This window comes from Camelus dromedarius, chromosome 33 (assembly GCF_036321535.1).
Source record: "Camelus dromedarius isolate mCamDro1 chromosome 33, mCamDro1.pat, whole genome shotgun sequence".
Lineage (NCBI taxonomy): Eukaryota > Metazoa > Chordata > Mammalia > Artiodactyla > Camelidae > Camelus > Camelus dromedarius.
This window is the reverse complement of record NC_087468.1, coordinates 11,776,872-11,802,331: the sequence shown is the minus strand read 5'-3', so window position 1 is coordinate 11,802,331 and position 25,460 is coordinate 11,776,872. Positions and strand designations below refer to the sequence as shown.

General features: G+C 40.8%; 1 protein-coding gene across 1 annotated transcript; it reads right to left on the bottom strand.

Annotated features, from left to right (window-relative positions):
* Window positions 1–1,053: 1,053 nt before the first annotated feature.
* On the bottom strand, window positions 1,054–25,413 carry MRPS5 (mitochondrial ribosomal protein S5). The gene is made up of 12 exons (XM_010984712.3): window positions 25,257–25,413; window positions 21,999–22,079; window positions 19,214–19,351; window positions 14,960–15,085; window positions 13,339–13,572; window positions 11,549–11,583; window positions 10,306–10,396; window positions 8,495–8,541; window positions 7,982–8,039; window positions 7,614–7,676; window positions 3,857–3,993; window positions 1,054–1,434 (listed from the first exon to the last, which is right to left on the bottom strand). Exons 1-12 carry the CDS (start codon window positions 25,312–25,314, stop codon window positions 1,210–1,212), a joined length of 1,293 nt encoding a protein of 430 aa, XP_010983014.1. The 5' UTR covers window positions 25,315–25,413; the 3' UTR covers window positions 1,054–1,209.
* Window positions 25,414–25,460: the final 47 nt, after the last annotated feature.

Here is a 25,460-nt window from a genome sequence, read left to right as displayed (position 1 = left end):
CCATCCCTGTGAGTGTGGGGGTACAATCCCCTGGCTCTGTGGCCCACCAGCAGACCTGCGGCCTTCAGTTTCTGGGGTAAGAACTGATGACAATCCGGTGAATCACACAGGACAGCGTCCACCAGCAGCTAGTGAGGGGCAGAGCCGTCCCCGAGATCATGCACAAATCACCCAGCAAACTTCATACACTGCTGTATGGATGTCAGAGATAATGGCGACAACAATGATGGTGGTGGTGATGGTGACACTGTTAACATCCACCCGCCCAAACCCTGCCCAGCTGGATGCCACAGCTTTCTGGGAGCTGTCCCCATACCCAGCAGGCTCCTGCTCCCGAGTGCCCTGCTCTCTGCACCCCCAGCCTCTGCTCCCTAAGCCTGCAAGCATCTCCCCCAGCCCCAACTCCCAGGCAGATGCCCTGACCAGTTGCTTCTCTGCAGATGCTCGGCCACACCCACCCCGCACCAGGATCTAGTGAGGCCAGAGGACCAGGGGCTCTAAGCAGCTCCCAAGGCAGAAAGTGGCAGAGGGAGGAGGAAGTGAACTGGCTCCAAGGGCCCCTGCTATGACTTATTCCTGTCACCAGGACAGGAAGAGATGGCCAGCAGGGGAAGTGCAGGTAGACAGACAGCATATTTCCACTGAACCTTCACTTCTGAAAGCAGGGCAGGGGCCTCCCATCTCGGCCTGTGCCCTGCCTTGAGTAAACAATGACAGGAATGCACCCTGAGACAGCACACCTGGGGAGCTGTCCTTGTAAGCCAGATGCTCAGGCAGGGTTGCCTGCCCTTCACCCTACTCACTTAAGGCAGGCTGTTTTCTGGCCCCAGGTGCTAACAGGTGAAGCATCCTTGACCCTTTTGGGGGTATCTCCGCAGGATTCCCTCCATGCCTTGGCTGTATGTTATTTTTGATTAGGTCAGATTATAAACCCTGTCTCCCTAATTCATTTGGTTTTTGCTAGTTTAAATGAATATTTAAAATAGTTTTGAGCTAACGTATGTATGCAAAGTTTGTATTATGGTGACTTGTACATATGGTGTGTTCAATAAATTAAATCTCTAACTGTTTATTGTTAGTAAGTGAAGAAATTTAATATTGGCCTTTCCTTAAAAAAAAAAAAAAGTGACATTGCAAGGTGTGAGGGGTTGAGTCTCTCCTCGGTGCCGGACAGCACCGGATGCCAGGCTGCGCGGGCCAGAGGGAGGCCTAGGTGGCGGCTCTCTTTAAACCTGACCACACAGAGCGCTTCATCCCCTGTGCAGCCTTCACGTCTTCCCAGTCCAGTTTGATGTCTGGAACATCCTCTTCTGGCTCCGGGTCCTTTCTCAAGGCCCCGTGGGGGGACGCAACCACGATGGGCAGGGGGCCACACTCCTCCCGGAATTCTACCACGTGGAGACTCTTCTTATCAGCCAGCTGTTGGTGGGTTTCCTGGGCAAGACCAAATTGAGAACACCAGGTTGGGGCTCCGTCTGTAATTGAAAGAGCAGGAACTTCCTGCTGCTAGACTATGGTGTGGGCAGGAAGCATATCGGCTCCACTCCCCACCTCCAGCGGGGACGAAGGAAGGGCCTTGGCCTCTGGTCTCTTGCCTTCGAAACCCTCCTAATCATGTGCCATGCGGTGCTCAAAACTGATCCTGGGGGGGTGGAGGTATAGCTCGTTGGTAGAGCGCATGCTTAACATGCATGAGGTCCTGGGTTCAGCCCCCAGTACCTCCTCTGAAAAAAACCAAACCCTGAACCTGAATTTCATCATGCCCCGGCTCTAGCTACCAGTATACAGGACATGCAGGGAGAGAAGGTGTTAAGGGCCCACAGACATTTAGCATTAGATGGGGAAACCACAGGACAGACAACCTGGTTTCTTCAACAACAACAAAAATGCAAGGAAAAAAGAGAAGAGGGGAAATACAGATGAAAAGTGACTTACGAAACACAACAAAGATTTAAAATGTATTGATCTTTTTTGCAATCTGATTCAAACCAATTGTGTAAAAACTTTTTTTTTAATCTGACAAATGGATACACTTCTATGAACACTGACTAGACGTTAGATCCTGAGTTACTGTTAATTTTTTAGGTGTGACAGTAGTACTGTCAGATACCTTTTAATCCTTATCTTTTAGAGAAACATACTAAAATATTCATGGGTGAAATAAATTGATGTCTCAGATTTGGTTCAAAATGACTGGGGTTGGGTGGGGTGGTAGAGAGAAGCAAAACTGGCTGGGATCTGCTAACTGTTGACACTGGGTAAGAGAACCATGGGGCTTCGTTATAGAAGGGAGCCACAGAAGTCTGGAAACAGGCACATGAATTCAGTAGCTGCTGTATTGATACTACATTGACATACCTAAAATATGAGATTATATTCAATCTCATGTTTCCAGACCTTATGTCCACCTTGTACTAGTCTCTCTAATTCTATTCATGTTTGAAATTAGAAGACAGAAGAGCTGATTCATTAAAAAAATATAAAATAAAATAATTTAAACTAGAGTGTCTTATAATTGATGGCACATTGCTTATACTGCTGGCATTTTTAATTTTTTCTTTTTGAGTGGCACAATGCAACTTTTTATAGCTGATAGCATTTTAGAAGAGATGATACATGGTCACTATAGCAGAAGATTCAAAATACTAACATCAAACAAAAATATCACATAGGACCTATCTAAAACAAATATCTGTTACAGCAATTAAACCTCTAACAATAAGTTTAAAATTAGAAGTGCTTTTGAAGGATATTTTATTTATTATTGTATTATTCAATTATTTTATTTTGGTGGTGGGGAGGTAATTAGGTTTATTTATTTTTAGAGGAGGTGCTGGGGATTGAAGCCAGGACCTCACGCACGCTAAGCATGCGCTCTACCACTTGAGCTATACCCTCCCCTTGAAGGATATTTTAGATAGTACTAACACAGACAGACAGACACACACACACACACACACACACACACACACACACGCACACGCACATAAAGCTGTTCAAAAAAAAATCTTTTAAGCAAAGCTTTATTTTCAACTAATTTTCCTATTTTAAACAGTGAGAGCTACAATTATTCATGGATCACTTTACTCAGAAACAGCCACTGCATTCTGTCAAGGAGCCTGTCAAAGTCCTCAGCAAGTGGAGGTCAATGAATGTCTCTTGAATCTGGTTGTCTTCCTGCCCATCCAGCTCTAAGGTTCACCGTCCCTTCAAGGGACAGGCCATCCCCGCTGAGCTGGTAGGAGGGCAGCCCAGGAGGGGGTGGCCCATGCACTCACAGCCCTTCCTCCCTGCCGCTGGAGTGAAGGTGAGCTTAGCCCAGCCGGAGTGGGCAAGTGGGCGGCAACCCAGAGCTCCCAAGAAAGAACCTGGGATATTAATGTTCATAGTTCCCACTAACTCAGGTGTCCCTCTGAACTACCTGTGCAGGTGATGCGAAAACTATGACTTAAGACTGCTCTGGAGGGGAGGTGCCCTAGGGGCTTCACCCCAGTTTCAACTGGAAGGATGAAATTAGGAAATAGACCTTCTCTTTTCACTTTACATTTTTATGCTGTTGTAGCTTTAGAATAAGCAGGTGTTCTTTTTATAACAGAACAGACTGTAATTACTGGCTTTTAAAAATACTTAATTTTGAAACTTCAAATCACCCATGGAGTATTTTTTTGAAAGTTAATTCTCGTGAACTAACTCCTCAGTTGGATTAACTAACCTGATGCAGCCACAGACAACAAAGAATGCCCCGCGCTCAGGCGGCCTGAGAGCAACTCCAGGCCGGCCCGGGGCGTGGTGGTCTCAAAGCACACAACTGAAATACAGACTAGTCCTTCTGTTTCAGAGCCCAGGGAAGAGTTACCTGGCGGGAGAGCCCGTGGAAGAGGCCTCGGGTAAGGTTGAGCATGTTGATGGAGCCAGAGACCTTGGCGTACATGTCTTTGATGCCAATGAGCCGGCACATGGTGATGATGGCCCGGTGGCAGTGGAGGCCGTAGCCTAGAAAGGGAAAAACTTTAAACACCTGCTCTTCACCTGCAATGCAGGCGGCGTCACCTGCTGGCTTCGCACCTTTTCTGGCTCTGGGTATGGGAGACCCCATAATTCACGTTATGGCTTCACCACTTCCCAGCTGGGTGACCCTTCACAACGTACTTCCATGCTGATGCTTATTTAAATGAGATGTTGTAAGGATTAAAGAAATAATATATTTAATTTTCTTGAACGTATGGGCAAAAAAGCAGGGTTGTTAAGATTAACCAAGATGCCTGAAGATTCTTGGTGCCCCACACCCGTGTTAACTAAGGATCGAGGGACACATCTGTCCTCTCCCTCCTTGACTGCTCAGTTGCACCGAGCAGACATTCACTTCCTCCTTCTGGAAAAACTCTTTTGGCTTTGGTAATACACTCTGTCTTGGATTTTCTCCTAGCTTCCAGCCCGTCCTCTTCACCCTCTTGCTGGCCTCTAAATCTCAGGTGGTTTCCCTCCAGCCACTCGCCCTCATGTCTACCCGTAATCCCTTCTGCAGGAAGAGCCTTAAAAACAGAAACCACTCACTTCCACTGTTCCCCGAATTAAGATAATTAAGTGCAGTTGACCCTTGAACAATGCAGAGGTTAGAGGCACTGACCCTCTGCAGAGAGGAAAACATGAGTATAACTTATAGTCGGTCCTCCCTAACCTCAGTTTCCCTATTTCCAAGGATCTGCATATGTGGATTCAACCAACCACACTGTACAGCACTGTAGTAGGATTTACTGAAAAAAAAAAATCTGAGTATAAGTGGACCCACACAATTCAAACCTGTGTTGTTCAGGGGTCGACAGTAATAAAGAACTCCATGGCCTACAAAGCCTTCCACGACCTGACACCTCGCAGACCCATCCAGAGACACCACCCTCCTCGTGCTGGCTTTCCCGCCACAAGGACTTTGCACTTGGTGTTCCCCTCAGCCTGCTCTCCCTGCATGACCCCATCTTACCTTCAAGGTCTGACTCAAATACGTCCTCCTCAAAGAGACCTTTGAGCACACTACTGAAGGTGGCCCCCTTCCTCACTCCCCTGGCCTCCCCTGCAACCCAGCATCCTGCCTGCTGCTTTCAGACACTTAGCAGAACCTGCTTATCCGATGTTTGCCCTCCGTAGAACGTGGGCTCCAGGAAGCAGGACGTTGTCTGCTTACTGCTGTGTCCCCAGGGCCTAGCTCAGCCCCTGGCAAATGCAGGTGGGAGTGATGCAGAGGAAAAGCCCCAAGTTTAGACTCCAACATTTCGATAAGCCAGGCAGGAAACTCAGTACACACCCCCCTGCTTTAAGGTGACACATCTATAGAAGCTAAATATTTCCTGGCTTCTGATTTTTCAACGTAATTTAATATATGCGTGGAAAAACCATATTTGGATACAAGTACATATCTAGATAAAGTGCTGTCACCTGGAACTGTCCCCTCTACTTGAAAGAGCCAATTAATTGTGGACTCTGTAACTAAGGCAGATCTTATGAGAACTGGGGACTCTGACAGCAGCAAGAGACAGGTAATAACGAGGTGGTTTGTTCTTCCACACACACAGAACGTGGGTCCATGTGTGAACAAATGCGTGCATGCATACACGTTTACAGGTGCACACACTGGAGAGAGGTGCACACGCAAGGGGTACACAGCAGACTTGGAAGGGCCTGGGACACAGACTCCACTGCCACTGCTCTCTGGGTGACCCTGAGCAAGATCCTCTCCTCTCTGCAACACCTACTTATCCGAGCTGGCGGTGAGAACCTGAGGGAACGTGTGCACACTGCACAGCACAGGACTACACGAGATGCTCCGTGAATGGCAGCTACTGTTTTGCACATACACAAAAATCCATACACTAGTGGTCACAGTCCTGCAGTCATTATTTGACTGAACTGTGACGACTTCCAGGCAAGGACTGTGTCAAAAAAAATGCTTGTTATAATAAAAGTTAAATTACTAAATGTGTGTGTGTATTATTTACGAAATGCTTTGCTGTGCTGTGTGAGGAATTAAATACCGTCCTGCAGCCAAGTAGACATGTGCTGTGGTTAAATATCCTTGGGAACGCTGCATTCTCTACCGCCCTCTGGAAGATTCACATTGCAGTGTGTATTAAAGCCTGTGGCGTTCACAAAGACACACAAACATCTTTTTTACTTCCCTTAACCCAGTTTTCCCACTTGGCACCCCTTTCGATATAACACCTATTAACAGCTCCTCACAGAAACAGTGATGTCTACAATGTCTCATACTGTCTATTGTAGCTTCAGAATCAGAAGACTCAACCCCAATGCGCTAGTAATGAGCTAAAACCTGAAAAATATAGCCTTGGTTAGAGGATGGGGAAGATAAAAAAGGTAACTTCTGCCATGAATTAGAATTGTAGCCGCCTTTCAAAAATCATTCAGACAAAAATAATGTGTCTAAAGTAACACATCCAATAAAAACATGACACAAGCTATAAATGCAACCCATTAAATTTTCTCAGAGATGCATTTCTAAAGTTTTTTTAAAAAGAGGTAAAATTAACTTGAGTAGTATATTTTATTAACCTAGTATGTTCAAAACTTCATCATTTCAACATGTAATCAATACAGTAGTATTAGTGAGATATTCCTTATTCTTTTTTTTTTTTTTTTTTTTGCACTACATCTTTGAGATGTGGCGTGGATCTGACACTTACAGTGGCTCTCAGAAGCCACATTTCAAAGCTCAATAGCTTCACTGGCTGTAGCTACCACGTGGGACAGCAACAGGTCTAAACCTGAATGAATGTTCAACCCAACACTTTTCCTAATGATAAACAGTTTTCATCTGGCATGTGAATGATTAACTGTGACATTAAAGTGGAAGGCAAGTTCTGGTGCACTAATATGACTGTACTATATTTGATTTTTTTTTTCTTAATTAATTTTCTTGTCCTAGCTCTAGCAAAGTTGTGTGAGAAGCTTCGACATGGAAAGTTTAAATTCTGTGTAATGTTTTTTCTTCTGATTCAGACTTTTAAAGTCTACCTAGAGTTAGATGAAATCATTTTTACTACAGAACCACAGGTGAGACACAAATCACAATGTTCAGGAATTCTATACCTCGAGTCCACTGGGCCCACGGCTCAGCTCCCTCCCTGAACTCCTCCCACCTGCCTGCTCTCCCACAAGACAAGACGAAGGCCTATCTCTGGACCCTCAGAGCTGAGGGTGGCACCAGGTTCACAGAAGACATTCAATAAATACTCCATGATGACAACAAATAAGCAGAACTGAATCAGCTATAAGAAAAGAACCACCTAGCAGCAGTAATGAATTCTCTAGGGGTAACTAACGTTCCCACTACAAACCGAACGACGCACTCAGTTGCGTTTCCTGTTCATAACGTGCTCTTCCCACCTACGATTACCCCTGGAACGTGTCTGTGCTCATGGCAGCCTGGGTAGGTTGACTACTTTTTATTTCCCTGAAAGCCTCAGTCTTCTTAAATCTAACTTAGGCCTTTCCATTTTGGTGTTTTCAAAATGAGTTCAGGTAAAGGTGAGCAAAAATAGAGGACAGGATGAAACTTTCTCTGCTTTATCTTCAACAAAAATTAGAAGAAATTTTTTAGTTACCTCTGGGTTGTTTCTTCATCTTGATATGAGTCCTTTTAAATCTTAAAGAAATATCATGGTATACTGGAGGGTAAAAACATAAACATAAGAAGATTAAGGATGCAGCCTTAATGTCCCTGCAGATATCACAAAGCAACTAAGACTGCCCTAAGCAGCCACCACAAGTTGGCCAAGGATAAGTAACAAACCCCGACTTCACTCATTACTAACCTTCTCAGGAGAGAAAGTTTGTTTCCACATTTTATATATTTACATGTAAGAATGTAGTAACAAGCAGAGAAACACAAAAACACCTATAGAGGTAAACTGCCACACATAGTGAAACAAGCACAACCCTGCAAATTTTAAATGAAAAAATTAACACTCACTTGTATGGTCTTCATATCGCTCTATGTAATGCAAATACTGAACTGCTCTGTTTTTTGCCTGAAAGAAAGCAGGAAAGCATTTTTCTTAAATTGATCGTTAGAATTTACATTTTCTCAGGGATTAAAAAAATCTTTTATAAAATGTTTTATTATGGAAAATTTCAAATTTACACAAAAATTTCAGTATATACTTCTAACAGCTGAGAATTTAATTTTTTAAAAATCCAGAAGCATAATTACACCCAAAATTAGTAATAACAATCATTCCTTAGTATCTTTTAACACTCTGTCAATGTTCAAACTTTGCCCACTGTCTCATAATTTTGGTAAGCAATCACAAGTCCAATAGAAATGATCCAAGAGAAGACAGGTACTTCTAAACCTGCTTTTTATGAGATAAGTAACCTTTGACAACAAGCCTCAGATGGTTCATATTCTTATTTTTTGTGGTTCCCATGGTGTCTAGCACAACTTACTGATATTTTACTGTTAACAAAGGCAAAATGTACATACTTTTCTGAAAGCGTCTATCCGTTCAGTGGCTTTCCCAATGGCAAAACCTTTAAAAGAAAAAGCAAAAATACGAAAGCAGGCATAAATTCGGCACAAAATGTCTTTCATCACATTTCAAGTTTCAGCTCCTACAACATTTCACAGCAATTCATCTTTCTTCTGCCCACAGAAAAACTGCTATCGAGAACGAATGACAAAGTATGACCGAGATTTGCTTTTCTGTGTTGGGGCACTTTGGAAACATTACATTTGAACATACATATGAAATCCAAGGTTAGATACATAACATTATCTTTTATAAATTTCTAGATAAAACTAAATGTACTCAATAATAAAAAATAATAACCACACCAAATTAATAAGGTGAACAGTTTTAAAGGGTTTTTTTTCTGAAAATAGATTTAAAATAACCAGAAAGGTTGGGGAAAAACATACATTGCTATAGAGTAAAACCATGATTTCACTCAAACTTTCAAATTTAACTCAGATTTAAATTAACCAGGAAGTAAAAACAGTGATTCGTGAGCTTGTAAATGCTTAACCCTGTGAAATGAGATTTATCACAAGTTAATGGAAATGAAAATTCTGCCATTGATACACTTGTAAAACTACAGCAAATGGCACGTACAAGCAGCTCACTGTTTTTGTAAGTAGTAAAAATGTGGGAAAAACATAAATTTCAGCAATAGTGAAAAAGTTACAACAATTATATTTATCCATACAATGGAACACAACCTAATCAACACAAAAAAATGAGGGGGAATTTGTTTTCACTAGTATATAAACCTCTGGCTATAATACTAAGCAAGAAAAGCAAGATATAAAATTATGTATATAATATGATCCTTTTGTATAATTAAAAAAATATATATATTGTCATATATATGAACACAGAATTTCTGGAAAGATACAAAAGTAACTGTTAAGAGTAGCTTCCTTTGTGGGGGAGGGTATAGCTCAGGGGCAGAGTGTGTGCTTAGCATGCACAAGGTCCTGGGTTCAATCCCCAGGACCTCCATTAAAATAAATGGATAAATAACAAATAAGCCTAATTACCTGCCCCCTCCACAAAAGAGTAGTTTCCTTTGGCAACATACAACTATATATATTAGTTGTTTATAAAGTGTCAGTAAGGATTTAAATAAGCAGTTTTCCAGTTTTCTTTCCCTTCCACATTCATGTATTCATTTCAAAAACAGATCACTATGGAAACTTCACAGAAAAGTGTAAAGAAGGAAATTTAAATGACTGGCAAACAGACTACTTAAACATTTTTAACCTTTTCAGTGTATATCCTTCCAACCCTTCCAGTCTTTTCTTTGCATATAATCATACCTTTTTTTTTAAAAACATTGGAATTATTTCTTTTATAAGGGCTTTTTGTTTGTTTGTTTGTTTGTTTGTTTGTTTGCTTGTTTGACTTACCATTATTTTGTAAGTAATTTTCCATCATTCTCTAACGGCTACAGATATTACAATGTATGGCAATTCTCCTTTTGTGACTATGCCCCTATTGTTGAACATTTAGTGGTTTTTTTCTCCCCTAATCTTTCTCTATTACACATAATACAATAGTGTCTTGAGCCTTTTAAAAGAGCCACTGTCCTCACAGGAAAAGGTGGATGTAGGAAGATCTTTCTTTTCCCTCTAAGGGATTACGGGGTTTTACCACAGGGTCTGTGAGCCCAAACCACTAAAAGATTTCATCAGTAGAAAAAGTCTGAGTACCACGGACTCCACAGCTGAGCCCAGGCGCTGCGTGTCCTCCACCTCCACCACCAGCCCCTCACACATCATCGCCCCCCACTCACCTGCAACTCCCCTGCCATTCCCCACAGCGACCAGGACACGGACTGACTTCTTCCTTCCCTCTTTTGCTGTCATGTTGAAGACACTTCTCACCTAAAAGACAAAATGTTTCATAAATATCACACCTTAAGAAAATTCTGAAGGAGGGAACCGGAATGACCTCCTCACACACACACAGGCACAGGTAGTAAACAGGCAAATTATCCTCTGATTCCACAAGCGTGAACAGCAAACTGTCTCCAAAGGAAAACTCTAACTGGATTGTTCCTTCATGAGTAAAAAGGAAATAAGACATTCTCTTCTTATGTCACAGGGTTGTTAGAAAGTTTGAGCGAGGTAACTGTGAACTCAATGCACCCTGTTTTAATGACTGTACCACAAGAAAGAAAAAAAAGTTGCTGATTAAACTGGAAAAAAAAGACTTTGACATAGTTTATAACTAATTAATTATAAGACACTTCAATATCAGACATGTTTATGAAAAAATGTGCATCTTAGAAATGATAAAATGCAGTGTACAGAAATAGCAGGGCTGGATCTCTAGGCTAAGGTTTAGGCTCAACTGAGAATAGAAAATCTGGAAAATACCTGCTTATGAACTACAAGAAAACCTGCTTTGTGTGTGTGTATGTGTGTGTGTGTGTGTATTTATAAATTTACCAAGAACTATGAAACTCTTAACAAAACTACTTACATGGCAGCCCCTTAACCAGAAAATGAGGTTAAAGAAAAGGGAGCCGACTCCTGTGGCTAATCTTATAGGAAATCACCTAAGAATTCTTCAAAGGGATTAACTTCCAAAGGGTATAAACTGAGACTCAAAGACATAAAATACTTGTAAGCATATTTTAAACTCGGTAATGCAATTGATATTAAAGAAACAATATACACATTCAGTCACAAACTCAATAAATGATGATTCCATATGGCATTTAACACTAAGAATGCAGCACTAGCTCAAAGGGAAGCTGACCATTTTAGGAAATCTGCCGATTCTGTTATCAGCAATACCTGAAGTTGCCTTGTCATGAGACCTCACTTGGTGGTCCCTCCAAACTGAAGCACTCATAAGAGCCAATATCAAATAATCAAAATTTCATTGTTTCCTTACCCAAATCAGCTCTGCAGCTCAGAAAAAAGTCACGCGCCATAGGCTTTTCCTCACTGATCCTCTTGCCCTGTCCCCACTCCACCCACCCCAATTTCTCCAAAGGTTTAACTGGGTATTTAATTCAGCATGCCTACCTCAAGTATCCTGGTATCAAAATCATCATATGTTTCTGCAGGGAGAAAAGAAACAGGTATACAGATGAATGTGTCCATACAATTAGTTTATGAAAGCATTTTTTAAACACAGGCACCATCAACAACTTCATTTTTTTAATTTTTAAGTCAGACAGGAAACGACTTTTAAGTAAGAATCTCAGATCTTTTGGTGCCACTCCCAAGGCCACGCCCTGGTCCTCCATCATCACCAGAAACCGTTCCACCACTAAATTCACACACTTGGCCACCATCTTCCTGACTGCATCCTCCTACCCCTCCAGCTCTCGCTCAGTGACTCAAAGGTGATGGTTCTTGGAGCTCCGCAGCATCTCCAGACTCTTGACCACTGTTCCCCTTCCCTATCACCCGCTCTGGTTTTCCAGCTTCTCCCATTCAGTTGAGACACCACAATCCAACACTGCCACCAGGTCTTGCGAATGTCCTCAGCTCCCTCCCCTTTTCCCGTCTCCACCACACTATCCAGGACAGAATCAGTGCAGCTGTCTGGCCACACCTGAACTGCTGGAGAGAGTCAGAGCATAGTACGCCACACTTGGGCCACTAAAATCTCATGGTCTCCAACTCAGTCAAGTCCGCTCTGCTGCCTGATGGCCTTTTATGTCCTTTTCAGTTAGGTCTCTCTCCACTCACCACAGCAGCCATTTCAAACACTGTGTTCTCTTACTTTTATTAACGTTTCACTATAGAAAATTAACTAGCATAGACAAAAATAGAACAGCAAAGTGAGAGCTTATGTACCATTAGCCGTCAGCTTCAACAATGATCAGCTCTACCCAGTTATTCCATTCCACTGGGTAACTGTGAGCCAGTCGCAGATCCCCACCTTTTCATCAACATATTCTGGCGGCCACTCTCACCAGTGCCCTCATCTCCTGCTCACAGATAACTAACTGAAGTTTCCAGAAAGACAGCAACACACCCCTGCCCCACACACACTTCCACTACCCACCGGATAGGCTCACCCGACTCTGCCCCCGACCTTTCTTCTGTCACAAGTTCATCCAATTATCTACACTCTGGATCTGGGCCCTTACTTGGGACTTAAGTTTATGTGTTTTTTTTCTCTCCCTCTTGTGTCTTCATTTTCCCAACTGACACATTCTGCTCAGTCTTAAGCATGCTGGCTTGAGTGTCTCTGTCTCAACCTCCCCTCTCCTCTTTAAGCCAAACTTAAGAAAGCTGCCAAACTCTTGTCTATCTCATCGTCTCCTAGTCACTGATGAGAGTGAATGTTTCAGGTGATTTTTACTTCTTTACATTCTCAAGAAGTGGGGGGATGGCTCTGTTTTCTAACTTGGTCTGACAAATATTATCAATTTTTATTTCACGTGTACTTTCACGAGGCTTACTGACAACTACCTGGTTTATCTTCTGTTATTAAAATAGCACTCCCAAGCCATGCTGTTCCACAGGTATCCCACGGCCAGTTGTGTTTGGGAAACTGCATCCTACAGGTGACTTGTAGAGATCCAAAATGCACACCACCGTGTTTAAAGACTCTGAGAAGTCACACAACAAAGACGCCTGAACATGGTGCTTTGCATCCTGTTTGTGGAGTACTTCTTTGTTACAGGCTTCTAGTATTCCATAAAAGGTGGGTAATAATGTGAAGTTACTTTAATGATGCTCAAATCCTTTTTTGGAAAAAGGCAATCTAAACAGACAAGTAAATAAAATCATACTAAAGAATCCCAGAAATAGGGATACCCTCTCTGTCACAATGGTAAGCAAAATGAGGATTCTGTTACCTCCATTGGGACCAGGGTCAGGGGGGCCAAGACTGATGCCTCCCCATGAGTTTCCACTCCATCCTCGCTCCCGTTTAACCTTCATCTTCCTCTTCCGGTCCCATTCTTCTCTCTGCTGGATCATCTCCTGCTCTACCTTCTCCTGCTCTTCCTTGCTTCTTTGGGTAATGGTCTGCACAGTTCCATCTTTCATAAGAGGGACATTCAGACCAGGCCATAGGAAGCCACGACGCCCTGAAGATTTAAAAACATACATAAATAAGACTTTTTTAAAAGCATTCATTTCTTGAGTATTAAAATGCCGGGCAATGGGTATACAGATAATGGTATCACTGGTGGGAGCTTAAACTAACATAATCACTTTACAGGCCACTTGGCATTGTCTATTAGAATTTCACATGTACCCACCCTAACACCTAGTAATTCCACTTCACAGTATTGCCTAGAAACCCATTTCCATACAGGTGTGAGGCATCTGTGTGCTTGGACAAGGGTGTTCACTAAAGTGTTATTTATAAAGGAAAAAAATGGAAACAATCTAAACGTCCAGCAATAGTGGAAGAGTTAAATGAACTATGGCACAGCCAACCTATGAAAGATTCTGCACTAAACTCAAAGAATGAGGTAGCTCTACAGGGTCTTATATGGAACAATTCCCAAGACCTATTATTAAGTGAAAGAAGCAAATTAAAGACAATATGCACCATATAATTTAATTTTTTTTTAAAGAAAGTATACATTCCTTTTAGGGTATTTATGCATATAAAAGCATTAGAAAATGTCACACGGGAACACACCAAAATGAGATGAGTGGTTTCCTTAGGGGAGGCGACTGGGATTGGAGGAAACACAAAGGCATCAAGGGTGACTTGAGGCTTCTCTGTAGTCTTTGAATTTTTTTTAACTGACAAAGTATACATACGTGATTGTTATAGTTTTTTTAAATGTTAAAAAATGAGATACAAGGTAAGTCACAGAGAAGAACATCTAATTGAGGAAATGTCGATTCAGATATACTATACTATTTTAATTCTTCAAAAAAGACAAGTATAAACAATCATGTGTTCCAGGAGTCAGCAAAGTGAAGCCCATGGTCTAATCCAGCCCATGATTTATTTTTGTAAATAAAGTTTTATTGGAACACGGCTGTGGCCATTCGGTTATGTACTGTCTATGACTGTTCCTGTGCTACAACAGCAGTTCAATAGTGGTAACAGAGACCACGCGGCTCACAAAGCTGAAAATGTTTACTACTTGGCCCTTTTTAATGCTTTATATCTATTTATGAGTGCTTTGTATCCTATTTTTCAGTTTGCCAATTCTCCAGTTATTCCGTTACCTACCACTGAATCATAAGTTCTTTGAGGGCAGGGACTTTCCAGCAGATGCCACAAGGGCACTTCAGATACTGAATGAATAACTAATGAATGAATCCCTTTCTATGGGATTTTTCTTCCCCTGAATCATGGGGCAATAAGCCATTTGGTTGGATTCTAAAAATCCAGATCCTAGTGCTCTTCATGAGAAATGTTTTGATGCTTCTAGTTTGTAAAACATCTATAAAATTTGGAGGAAAAAAAATCTTAGAAAGCACATTAGCTGTTTTTATAAATAAGTTTACCTTCACCGATGATCTGACCCCTGTTCAAATCCTTTCTTCTCTTCTTCTTAGTTCTTTTGCCTCTTCCTTTTCTTGCTCCGGCTCCGCTCTCTGCTAAAGCACCTTTCCACAGCTCATCGGCTGTCACTGTAATGAAATAGGTTTTTAAAGAAAAATTTCAAGCAATGATCTATGGTCCTCTGTTGAATTAAAAATGCCAGAAGAAGCCAGGTTCACTTGCATCATTATGGCAATGAAAGCAAAATTAAAACATTCTTGGCACATATCACATGACTGCCCAAGACAAGGTGATTCTACTCCTCTCCTGGACTATGGACTTCCCCCACAAAAGACACTAACATTTAAATCCCAGTTACTTCCCAGTCGATTTGTCTCCCACTTTATCAGCTATGTTACAGGTCTCTTTCCTGCCCTCTTGCCTCTGTTATAACTATTAAGATCATCAATAATTAGTCTTCCTAAGTACCAATCTCTTAGCCCAAAGAATCAACACTTCAGTTTGAACCCACAAATCTTAATAATTTAGATGGCTTGCTCTATTCTGCAAATTCCCTAAACATCTCTGTATATCCTTCAAAATGAGATGCCCAAATTCACCTTCAACTCTAATTATAAAGTCTAACCAATATTTGGGAAAGAATGAGTATGGAGGGATCTGATAGTTAATACTTGCAAGTGCATATATGTTATTTCTTAAATCACAGTTGTCTTTTATTTTATGTATAAACCCTGACACTGCTGATTTATCTATCAATTTCTAGGATCCCCAAATCTTTTTATAATATACATTTCAATCAGTATTTTCCCCTTTATACTTGTGGACTATTCAGATTCTTTACTTTTGAACCCTTCTGAATTTTACTGGTGTAGCTACATTTATTAGATTGATTGATTTTATTATAGTTTAGCCTTTATTAGATTGAAATTGTCCTCACAAGGACTTCCAGCCTTTCACAGTATCACTAATTGATTTTATGACCATAGATTCTGTTCCATTACCAATTTATTTAATAAAGAATCAGAGCCATACAAATGTTGTACTAGTCAAAACTCTATGTCTATATGCCTGGAATACTAGACATGTTCTGGAAGTCAAATGGGTATCTTCAATCTCCTTCTCTTATGAGCCCTGAGGGTTTGAAAATTCTACCTGCTTGCTTCCTGAAAGGCCTTACCTTGATCCTTTGGGTAGACAGCATGAAAAGGGAAAATGTTCTGGATTTTACATATTTTTTAATGCTTTGTATCTATATAGTGTCCTATTTTTCAGAAGACCCACATATTATTAGAGCTGATCTTTATAACTGAAGCTCAGCAGAGTAAGCAACCTTCCCCATCACATGCTGCTTTGTGTATCCCTGATCAGAGCAAAGGGTTAAGCTCAAACTTTAGATTGACACTGACTCATTTAAAAGAATCACAAGCTTAAAATAAAACTACCAACCTCAAACTAAACTCTCACTGAAGATTGATTTTCTTTCTTAACTGCTTAAAAATGATGGTCTATAATCTATAAATGCCATCAAAAACCTGAAAGTTCACAGTGAAAGCACTTTTAATGGGGGCATAAGGAAGTCAATCAATTACAGTGTTTCTTCACTTAGAATAAGAGAATCACTCATTAAGACTAAAAGGAATTCAATTTTAAAAGGAACGTGATGTTGAGACAAAGATGTAAAAGACTAAAGAGTTTAGTTCATTTTTAATACATTATAAGAGGACAATAAAAAATCTAACTACATTTAAAGATAGCAATTCATATGTCAATTTTTGAATGCCATTCTGCTATTAAAAATGGTTTTAATTTTTTTCCAGATTATAACAGAATTTTTTTTAATCTGGAAAATATAGACAGTATAAAGAATATTAAAAAAAAATCCCACTACCACTGTTAGATCAGAATGTACATTCTATCTTTTTCTTTATTCATGCATGCATACAAAAGTATATTTATATTTTGTTTTAAAAATTGAATTATATATGTATAATTTTGTATCTTTTTTACTTAATATATTACATTGTAAGCCTTATCTTACATTCTTAAATATTATTCATAAACATAATTTTTAATGACTGTAAGTTGAATTAAGTTGTTTTGACAGAGGTTTTACCTCTTTAACATCAGGACATAGTGATCTAAGATTCTAATTAACCTAACATGCTATTTAGAATAGATTTACTATTATTTTAACTTTTATTTCATTTTCTGGAAGGGCATAGGTAGTTTAATACATATACCTGTTAATTACCATAGTTATGTAAAATGAAGTTCATGTTTACACACAAACACACACACACACAATCCACTGTTGCACCCAATCTGATACACTGAGCTCTCTCTCTAAAGCATGCTAAGTAACACTGCTTGCTAACTTGGATCAAAGGGATTTAAATGTGGACCCTCTATGGCAGAGGGACAGATTTACAAGTATGATGTTAAGTAGTCTTAAGAAGTCTTAATAAGTTTTGAAAAGTTACGTTTTTTTAATTTCTTGGAGGAGATTTAGAAAATCAAAGACTATTTCCTGGTGAAATAGCAAAAACTAGCCCTATGCTAGTTTTAACTGAGTTCACCCCCCTTGACTTGGGAGCAATAAACTCATAAAGGTACAGAGTCCCATGACTGAGGAAGAACGCAGGCTAATGGAGAGTCAGCGGAAGATGTGGGACAACAGTGGAGGGACCAGGGTCTCAGTGGGTAAGGGGTATCTCCAGAAAAAGAAGAGTTAGAAAAAAGGCCTTTCAGGGCAGGGAAAAGACTATTTTTTAAAAAGCCTGTAAGTTTGATATACCCCCACTAAAGCACATTGGGACTAGGGGCTCCGAGGAAGAGGGTAATGGCTCCAACTCCACCCACCTCTCTTCTCTTTGCACCAAAATCTACAGATACAAGTAAGCCTGTATTGCTTGCAATCCTCCATCATCAGGTCATTCTGCATTCTGCATTGCTGCACAAATGATCTAGTTACTACAATTCTTCCAGATTTAAGTGATCTGTACCCACACAATGAAATACTCCACAGTTATAACGCTGCACTAGAGAAGCCCGTGTACTGACACGGGAAAATGTACAGCACACTGCTGCGTGAAAAAAAGTGGCAAATCCAAGATTTCAGGGTAATAGGATTACAGGTGATTCTTTTTCTTTTTGAATGATATATAATCCTAATTTCCCTTAATTTTCCTAATCCTGAATTGTGGATTCAATCTCCATTTTTTTATAAATTTCAGTTCAGATTGGACTCTTGCAAATACTATTTCAAGTAGCAGTAGTGTTAGCAAAACAGCATCTACTTAAAATTAACTTTTCCTGATTAGTCCTATCTCCTCAACTAAAGTGCAACTGAAAACAGACGTCAAGTATATTCTTGGTGTGAATCTAAATCAGCAGGGATTTGGGCCACAATTCAATACTCTTTAGACCTCAGGTGCCCCAAATAAGGGGTTTAAATTAAACCAACACTCCCGAAAGTATATATAGTACAAATACGACTGATAGCATGTGAGATGATTCTAGGAGGTGCACAAAGGAACATTTTTATTTTAATAGGATAGGCACACCTCGGGGATTTTGTAGGTTTGGTTCCAGACCACTGCAACAGAGCGAACATCACAATAAAGTGAGTCACACAAAGTTTTTTGGTTCCCCAGTACATACAAAAGTTATGCTTAGTATGTTCATGTATAACTGAAAAATTGTGCTCTACACTGGAAATTGACACATTGTAAACTGACTATAACTCAATTAAAAAAATTACACCATATGGTAATCTTCAGTGTGCAACAGCATTATGTCTAAAAAACAATGTACATACACCTTAATTAAAAAATAATTTATTACTAAAAAATGCTAACCTTCAGTAAGTCATAGTGGTAACACCAAAGATCACTGATCACAGATCACCATATCAAATACGATAATAGTGAGAAAGGTTGAAATGTTGCCAGAGTTATCAAAATGTGGCAGAGACACAAGGTGAGCAAACACAGTTGGAAAAAATGGTGCAGATAGCTTTGCTTGGCACATGGTGGCCACAAACCTTAAATTTGTAAAAAAATGTAGTATTCACAAAATGCAACAAAGCAAAGTGCAATAAAATGAGATAGGCCTATACATCACACACTAATCTCTGAAGTGTTAATTCATTCAAGGAGGAAAAAGAAAAAGAAGAAAAATTAAGGTGCAAAAAAACTAAGATACACCTTCTATTTCCCTGTTTCATGAAATGGGAAGTTTGTGACCAGTCTACGTACATTTAGTGAAGAAACTGTAGGATCTATACTGTTGGCCCATCAAGTTACTGGGAGAAGAAATGCAGCATTGGGTCTGTAACGCACGGGTCAAGCTGGTAAAATGACAGTTGTTTCTGGTTCCTGGAGATGGCAAATGGCCTGAAGGGAGATGGAATAAAACTTTTGTTAGAGGCTCCATGCCTGTGGAGAAACACTGCCAGCATCAAATAATTAACTGTTACTAATAAAAATAAGTCACTAAAATTCTGAACTTTAAAGAATCCTATTTTGAGGACAGTCTTTCTTTAAAAAATAAAACAGAACTTTTGTAGGCTGGCTCAGATGACACAGTGAAGTCTCTCTGGACCTATTAGCTCATTTAGTAAATTACTCAATTAGAAGTAAATAGAAAATACTGGTTTTTCATTTTAAATAAATTCACGTCTTCAATACTCATTCCAAATCCCATAAGCATAAGCTGGACACATTTTAGCTTTCCTTGTAACCTCCTCAATCTTCAACAAATATCAAATGCACATGAATTTATTCTTGCACCTAAGAACTGCAATTTTTGATGCATTTCAAGAGTGTAAAAATAACTACCATCAGATTTAGAATTCTTTTTTTTTCGCAAAAGACCAAAATACTACTCATAGCTAATAAAGTAGTTAGCCTAAAAAGGTCCACTTACCAAAAGTAGAAAGATACCAACTTAAGAGACCAGAAATAATCTTTTTTAATGTACTGTTACTACAAATGAGTTTGCTTAAACTGTGTTGTGCTTTTTAAAACAGGAGATGGCAGCCGCTTCTGCTTAAATCACATTCTGAAGTTCAGTTACAGATGATCATCCACCAGGATCAGTTACCAATTTTACTCTGATCCTTTGACTCCTTATTAATTTCAGACCATGAAGTTTTCGTCTCAGTAGAATAGCTATGGAGTCCACAGAGGGCCAAGCCCAGGAAGCCCCCTTGGGTGGACTTCTTCAAAGACACAGAGTCGGCCCTTGAAGGTTTAACAACAGTGTTTAATAGTTTTTATCATAAAGAATTTCTTCCTTCTAATTGAAATCTCTTCTGTTAAATCAAACTGGTTAATCAGAGATGCGTTTCAGAGAGTTTAGAAAAATCACTGCTATGTTTCTGACCAAACTGTTGTAGCCTTTAGAAAAATATGGCAATAGGTACAAAGAAAACGAAGCCATTCTTTTTAAAAGAACAAGCAATTATTATTAATGCTTATTAATTATTAATGTGGAAAAAGAAACTGTTGTAGGAGAAAGGAAATGCAATGACAGAATACAGTTGACCCTTAAACAATGCAGGGGTGAGGGGCACTGACCCCCCTGCCCTCCAGCAGTTGAAAACCTCAATGGGGTAGTACTGTAGCACATATTTATTGAAAAAAATTCATGTATAAGTGGGCCCGGGCAGCTCAAACTTGTACTGGTCAAGGGTCAACTGTGCTACCTAGCTCAGATGTGAAGAATACATACAGAACCTTAATAATGAAAATACAGCCTACAGCTTTACTCAAAACTGTGCTTACTACTGTGTTCAGAAAAAGCAGGCGTGGAGGTGTAAGAGTTAAATCTTCAATTATTGTAACAATGTTAACAGAGAGAACAATATACACTCTATGTTTAGAAATATAACCATAAAAATGCAAAAAAAAAGCGTCACTGGAAGATGAAAAGGTGTAGGAAAAGGAACTGGTTTTAAGATCTAAACCTTTTAATATTCTTTGGAAGTACAATATTTTAAAACAGCTATCTTCAAAGTAGGGACTACCATGCCCATTTTATAGATGAGGAAACTGAGGGTCTGAGGGGGTGTCATTTGTTCATGGTTCCAAAGGCAGAAAGTGGAGGAGCCAAGAACTGTGCCGTCACTCCACCAGTCAGCACGCTCCCCTGACCCCCAGGGCCTTCTGCAGGGCATCCACTCAGCCAAGAATGCTCCTCTCTGGCCTTCCTCCCGGAAGCCTCTAGGCCCCACATCAGCTCAGTCTGGGGACACTGCCTGGCTCACAGTAAAGGGCAGAGTAAGTAGTTTATGACCGAATAAATCACCCAAACGACAAATGAACAAGTACAGGGAAAAGCCAGGGCCACCTGACCCCTCTGCTGGACCACTCAAGCAAGGTATGAAGGCATCCGGACAGCAGGGTTAACAAGATGAAAAGAGTAAGACTAAAAGTAAAGCCCAGCACAGAGAGGCCCAGAAACTCAAGGATACAAACAGAATTCAATTCTGCCCTAAGCAGAGACCACATGGAAAAGGCAGGATTTAACTGGCCAAATGCACAACATGGACTCAGCAAGCATTGGCTTCCTCTCTTTCTGGAGAGTGACTGAAGAGAGGGCTCTGCACTGCGTCAGGTAGGAGCAAAGATCCTCTACAAAGACAGTGTTTCGGCAAGGCATCATAGTATCCAAGACAGCTCAGAACCCAGTCCCACCATTACCAGCTGTGTGACCTGGAGCAAGTCACTTAGTGTCTCAGACTCACTTCACCATCTGTAAAATGGGAACAATAACTCCCTCATAAAAACCGGGGAGGATTAACCAAGATAACATACTACTGACCTGACATGCAATAATTACTCAATAAATCACAGCTATTATTTTTTAAAGTCTTGAAATATAACAACTATAACTATTAAAAATTTGAAGAATACTCCTTAGACCTTATGTATTTCTATTATAAACAATTTACTTTATTCATTTACATTTTTAAAAACTACATAAAGTTCTCTAACATTGGATCTTATAAGGAAAGGAAGTTAGATAAATAACTCTCACCAGTGCTGGGAATAGTCTTCCATGCCAAAATGGAAGCTGTTGGAAAGGTGTTTAGGTAAAGATGCCTGGACCATAAATGACCTGTAAATTAAAAAAAAATTTTAAGATACATTTCTACATGACAAGGAACATTGTTAACACCTAAAGAATAGCAATATCTATAGAATAAAAGAACCAAGACAAGAACACGAGTAATTTCTGGGGTCCATGACCGCTTGCCCACGTAGATGATGTTGCATCACATCTTCTCCTTCACACTCTCTCTGACCAGTTACCAAGCCCTATGGATTCTCCTTAAAAATCGATTCATCTGTAGCTGCACACTCTCCCAGTCTCACTGCGCCCCTTTGTTCAGGCACTGTCCCTCAGCCACATGGTGACAGTCTCCTAACAGGTCTTGCTGCTTCCAGTCTCTCTCCCTCTAATTCACGTCTGCTGTCAGGAAGGCCTTTCTACAAGAGGTCTGGTCACCTCACAGCCCTGATACAACATTCTTTGGCTCCCTACTGTCTGCAGAACAAAGTCAGAACACCTCAGCACAGCGTACAGGGCTGCGATTTGGCCCCAACCTTCCACATCAGCCTCATCGCCACCACCCTCCCTCCACCTCCCCCGGCCACAGCAGACTTGCAGTCAAGTCTTGAACGCACTCTGCTCTTGAATGCGTTTGTGTGTCTCTGACAGGTTCTCCTGGTTTGCCTGACACATAACCTCCTGGTGAGGGCTCCCTGATTCCTACAGTGATCCCTTAGCACTCTGCACCCCTCTCTCCTCTGGAGACCTGTAGCACCAGGTTGTAACAGTCCCATGTACCACTTCACACATGACACTGCTACAGAACAGGCTCTGAATGCATTCACCAGCAATTGATTTTTGAAAAGGATGACAAGAAAAATCACTGGGGAAAGAATAATCTTTTCAACAAACGGTGCTGGAACAACTGAGTATCCACGTGTAAAAGAACGAAGTTGGAGCCCTACTTATACTATACAGACAAATTAACTCAAAATGGTTCAAAGGCCTAAACAGTAAAGACTATAAAATCTTCAGAACATAAGGGCAAACAATCCTGACCTGGGATTTGACAACGGTTTCTTGGATATGACACTAAAAGCATAAGCAAAAAAACCCAACAACAACAACAAAAATCAGATAAATCAGACTTCATCCAAATTTAAAACTTTTGTGTTTCAAAGGACACTATCAACAAAGCGAAAAAACAACACATTGGAAGAAAACTTCTGCAAAGCATTTATCTGACAAGGGTTGTATCCAGAATATATAAAGAACTCTTATGATTCACTAATAAAAAGACAAGCCAATTTAAAAATGGGTAAAGCAGGGAATAGACATTTCTCTAAAGAACATGTAGAAATGGCCAATAAACATTAAAAGAGACATTCATTAGCTATCAGGGAAATGCATATAAAGCCACAAATTGATACCACTTCACATCCACTGTTATGACTATAATCAAAAAGATGGATAATAACAAGTGTTGACAAGGATGTGGAGAAATAAGAATCCTCACGCTGGTGGGAATGCAAAAAGGCGCGTTAGCAAACGATTTAGCAGTTTCTCAAAAAGTGAAACACGGACTTCCCATTTGATCCAGCAACCCCACTTCCATGTATACACAAAAGAAATGAAAAAATATATATACGCAAAACGCTGCACACAAATATTTATAGCAACATTAGACATTAGCCAAAAGATAGAAACAACTCAGATGCTCATCAACTGATGGATAAACAAAATGTGGTATATACATGTAACAGACTATTATTCAGCCATAAAAGGGAATTAAATACTGATACATGCTACAACATGGACGAATCTGGAAAACATTATGCTAAGTGAAAAAAGCCAGTCACAAAAGATCACATATTACATGATTCCATTTATATGAAATATCCAGAACATGGAACCTACAGAGATAAAAAGTAGATTAGTGGATGTCCAGGGATGGAAGCAACGGGGATCTGAGGGGATGATAGCTAAAGCGTACAAGGTTTCTTTTGGGGGTGATGAAGATATTCTAAAATTGATTGTGGTGATGGTTGCACAGCTCTGGAAGTACACTAAAAGCCACTGAATTGTACACTTTAAGAAGATGAATTGTATGGCATGTAAATTACATCCCAATAAAGCTGCTACCAAAAAAAAAAGTTTATAAACTAGAAAAAGAAAAAAGAAACAGGCTCTGGAGCTAGGTGGTGTGGGTGCAAAAACCAGACATCCTCCCAATCTAACTTTGAACAAGTTTCTCAGCCTTAATGTTGTGCACCTTAATTCCCTCAGCTGTAAAATGGGACTAATAAAGGCATCTATCTCATAAAGGCATTGTGAAGATGAAGTAAGGAAAAATGCAGAAAGAGTTTAAGATAGTCCCTAGCACAAATAAGAGGTCATGAAAGAAAGCTACAAATACTAGCTGCCCTTTCAATGGGGCTTTGAAAAAGAAGGTGATCACAACAGAACAAAAGTAAACAATGTTCAGGTCAGATTTTCTGACAATGATTTCAAGTCAAGTTTCCCAACAAAATGAGTTACAAAAAAATTGTTTTTCGATTTTTGTAGATCTTTGTACTTCAGAAATACGAATTCTAGATTGTGGGTTTACAATAAAACAGCGAATAGAGACGATCAAAACGATCATGAAGTGGTTCCTAGAGGTAAACATTGTGCTGGAAGATAGCAAGCATATTGCCCCTCCTCGGGCTGCAAACAAGGGGTGGGGGAGGGCAATAACATCAAAATTTCTGACATTCCAAACATCCTTCTTTCAAATAAAAGGCACTGATCAGCCCGGAATCTAAAATAACTGACACTAATCTTATTGGACTCAAGCTGGAGGACAGCTTTTTTGCCTTTTCGAGCTTCGCTGGCTGTCATCTACCTCGAACCCCGTATCAACATCACCTAATGAGCCTGCGGGTTGCGCCCGCGGGGAAGGCGATGCTTGCTTGCCACTTCCCTGCCCCTCTTAGCCGAGCACGCACGGGCCGTCTGGCGAACTGGAGGGGGCCTGGGACCACGTCCAGTCCACCTGCACTTTACAGACATCGGCCCTGAGACCCAGAGAGGGCGCTGACGCACGCAAGGTCACACAGCGGGTCCAAGCAAGACCGGAGCCGAGCGTGAGGGGCCAAGGACCGCGGCTTCTCGCTTCTGACCGCCGAGGCGTCTGCAGCCCCCGGGCGAGCCCTCGGCTCTCGCCCCGCTCAGAGCCCCTGCTCCCAGCGTCCCGGATCTCACCCGCCGACGCGCCATACAGCCCAGGGAGGAATCCCGCGGCGCGCAGCGCCGCCGCCATGGTGGAGCCCCAGGAGCGCCTCCGTCCGGGCAGCCTTCCCACCGCCTGCCGCAGCTGCTCCTCGTCCAAGGCCGGCCTCAGTCGGCGGCTGAATTCCCGAGGACAGGGGAGCCGTGCAGCTGCGCAGTCCGGGGTGAGGGACTGTC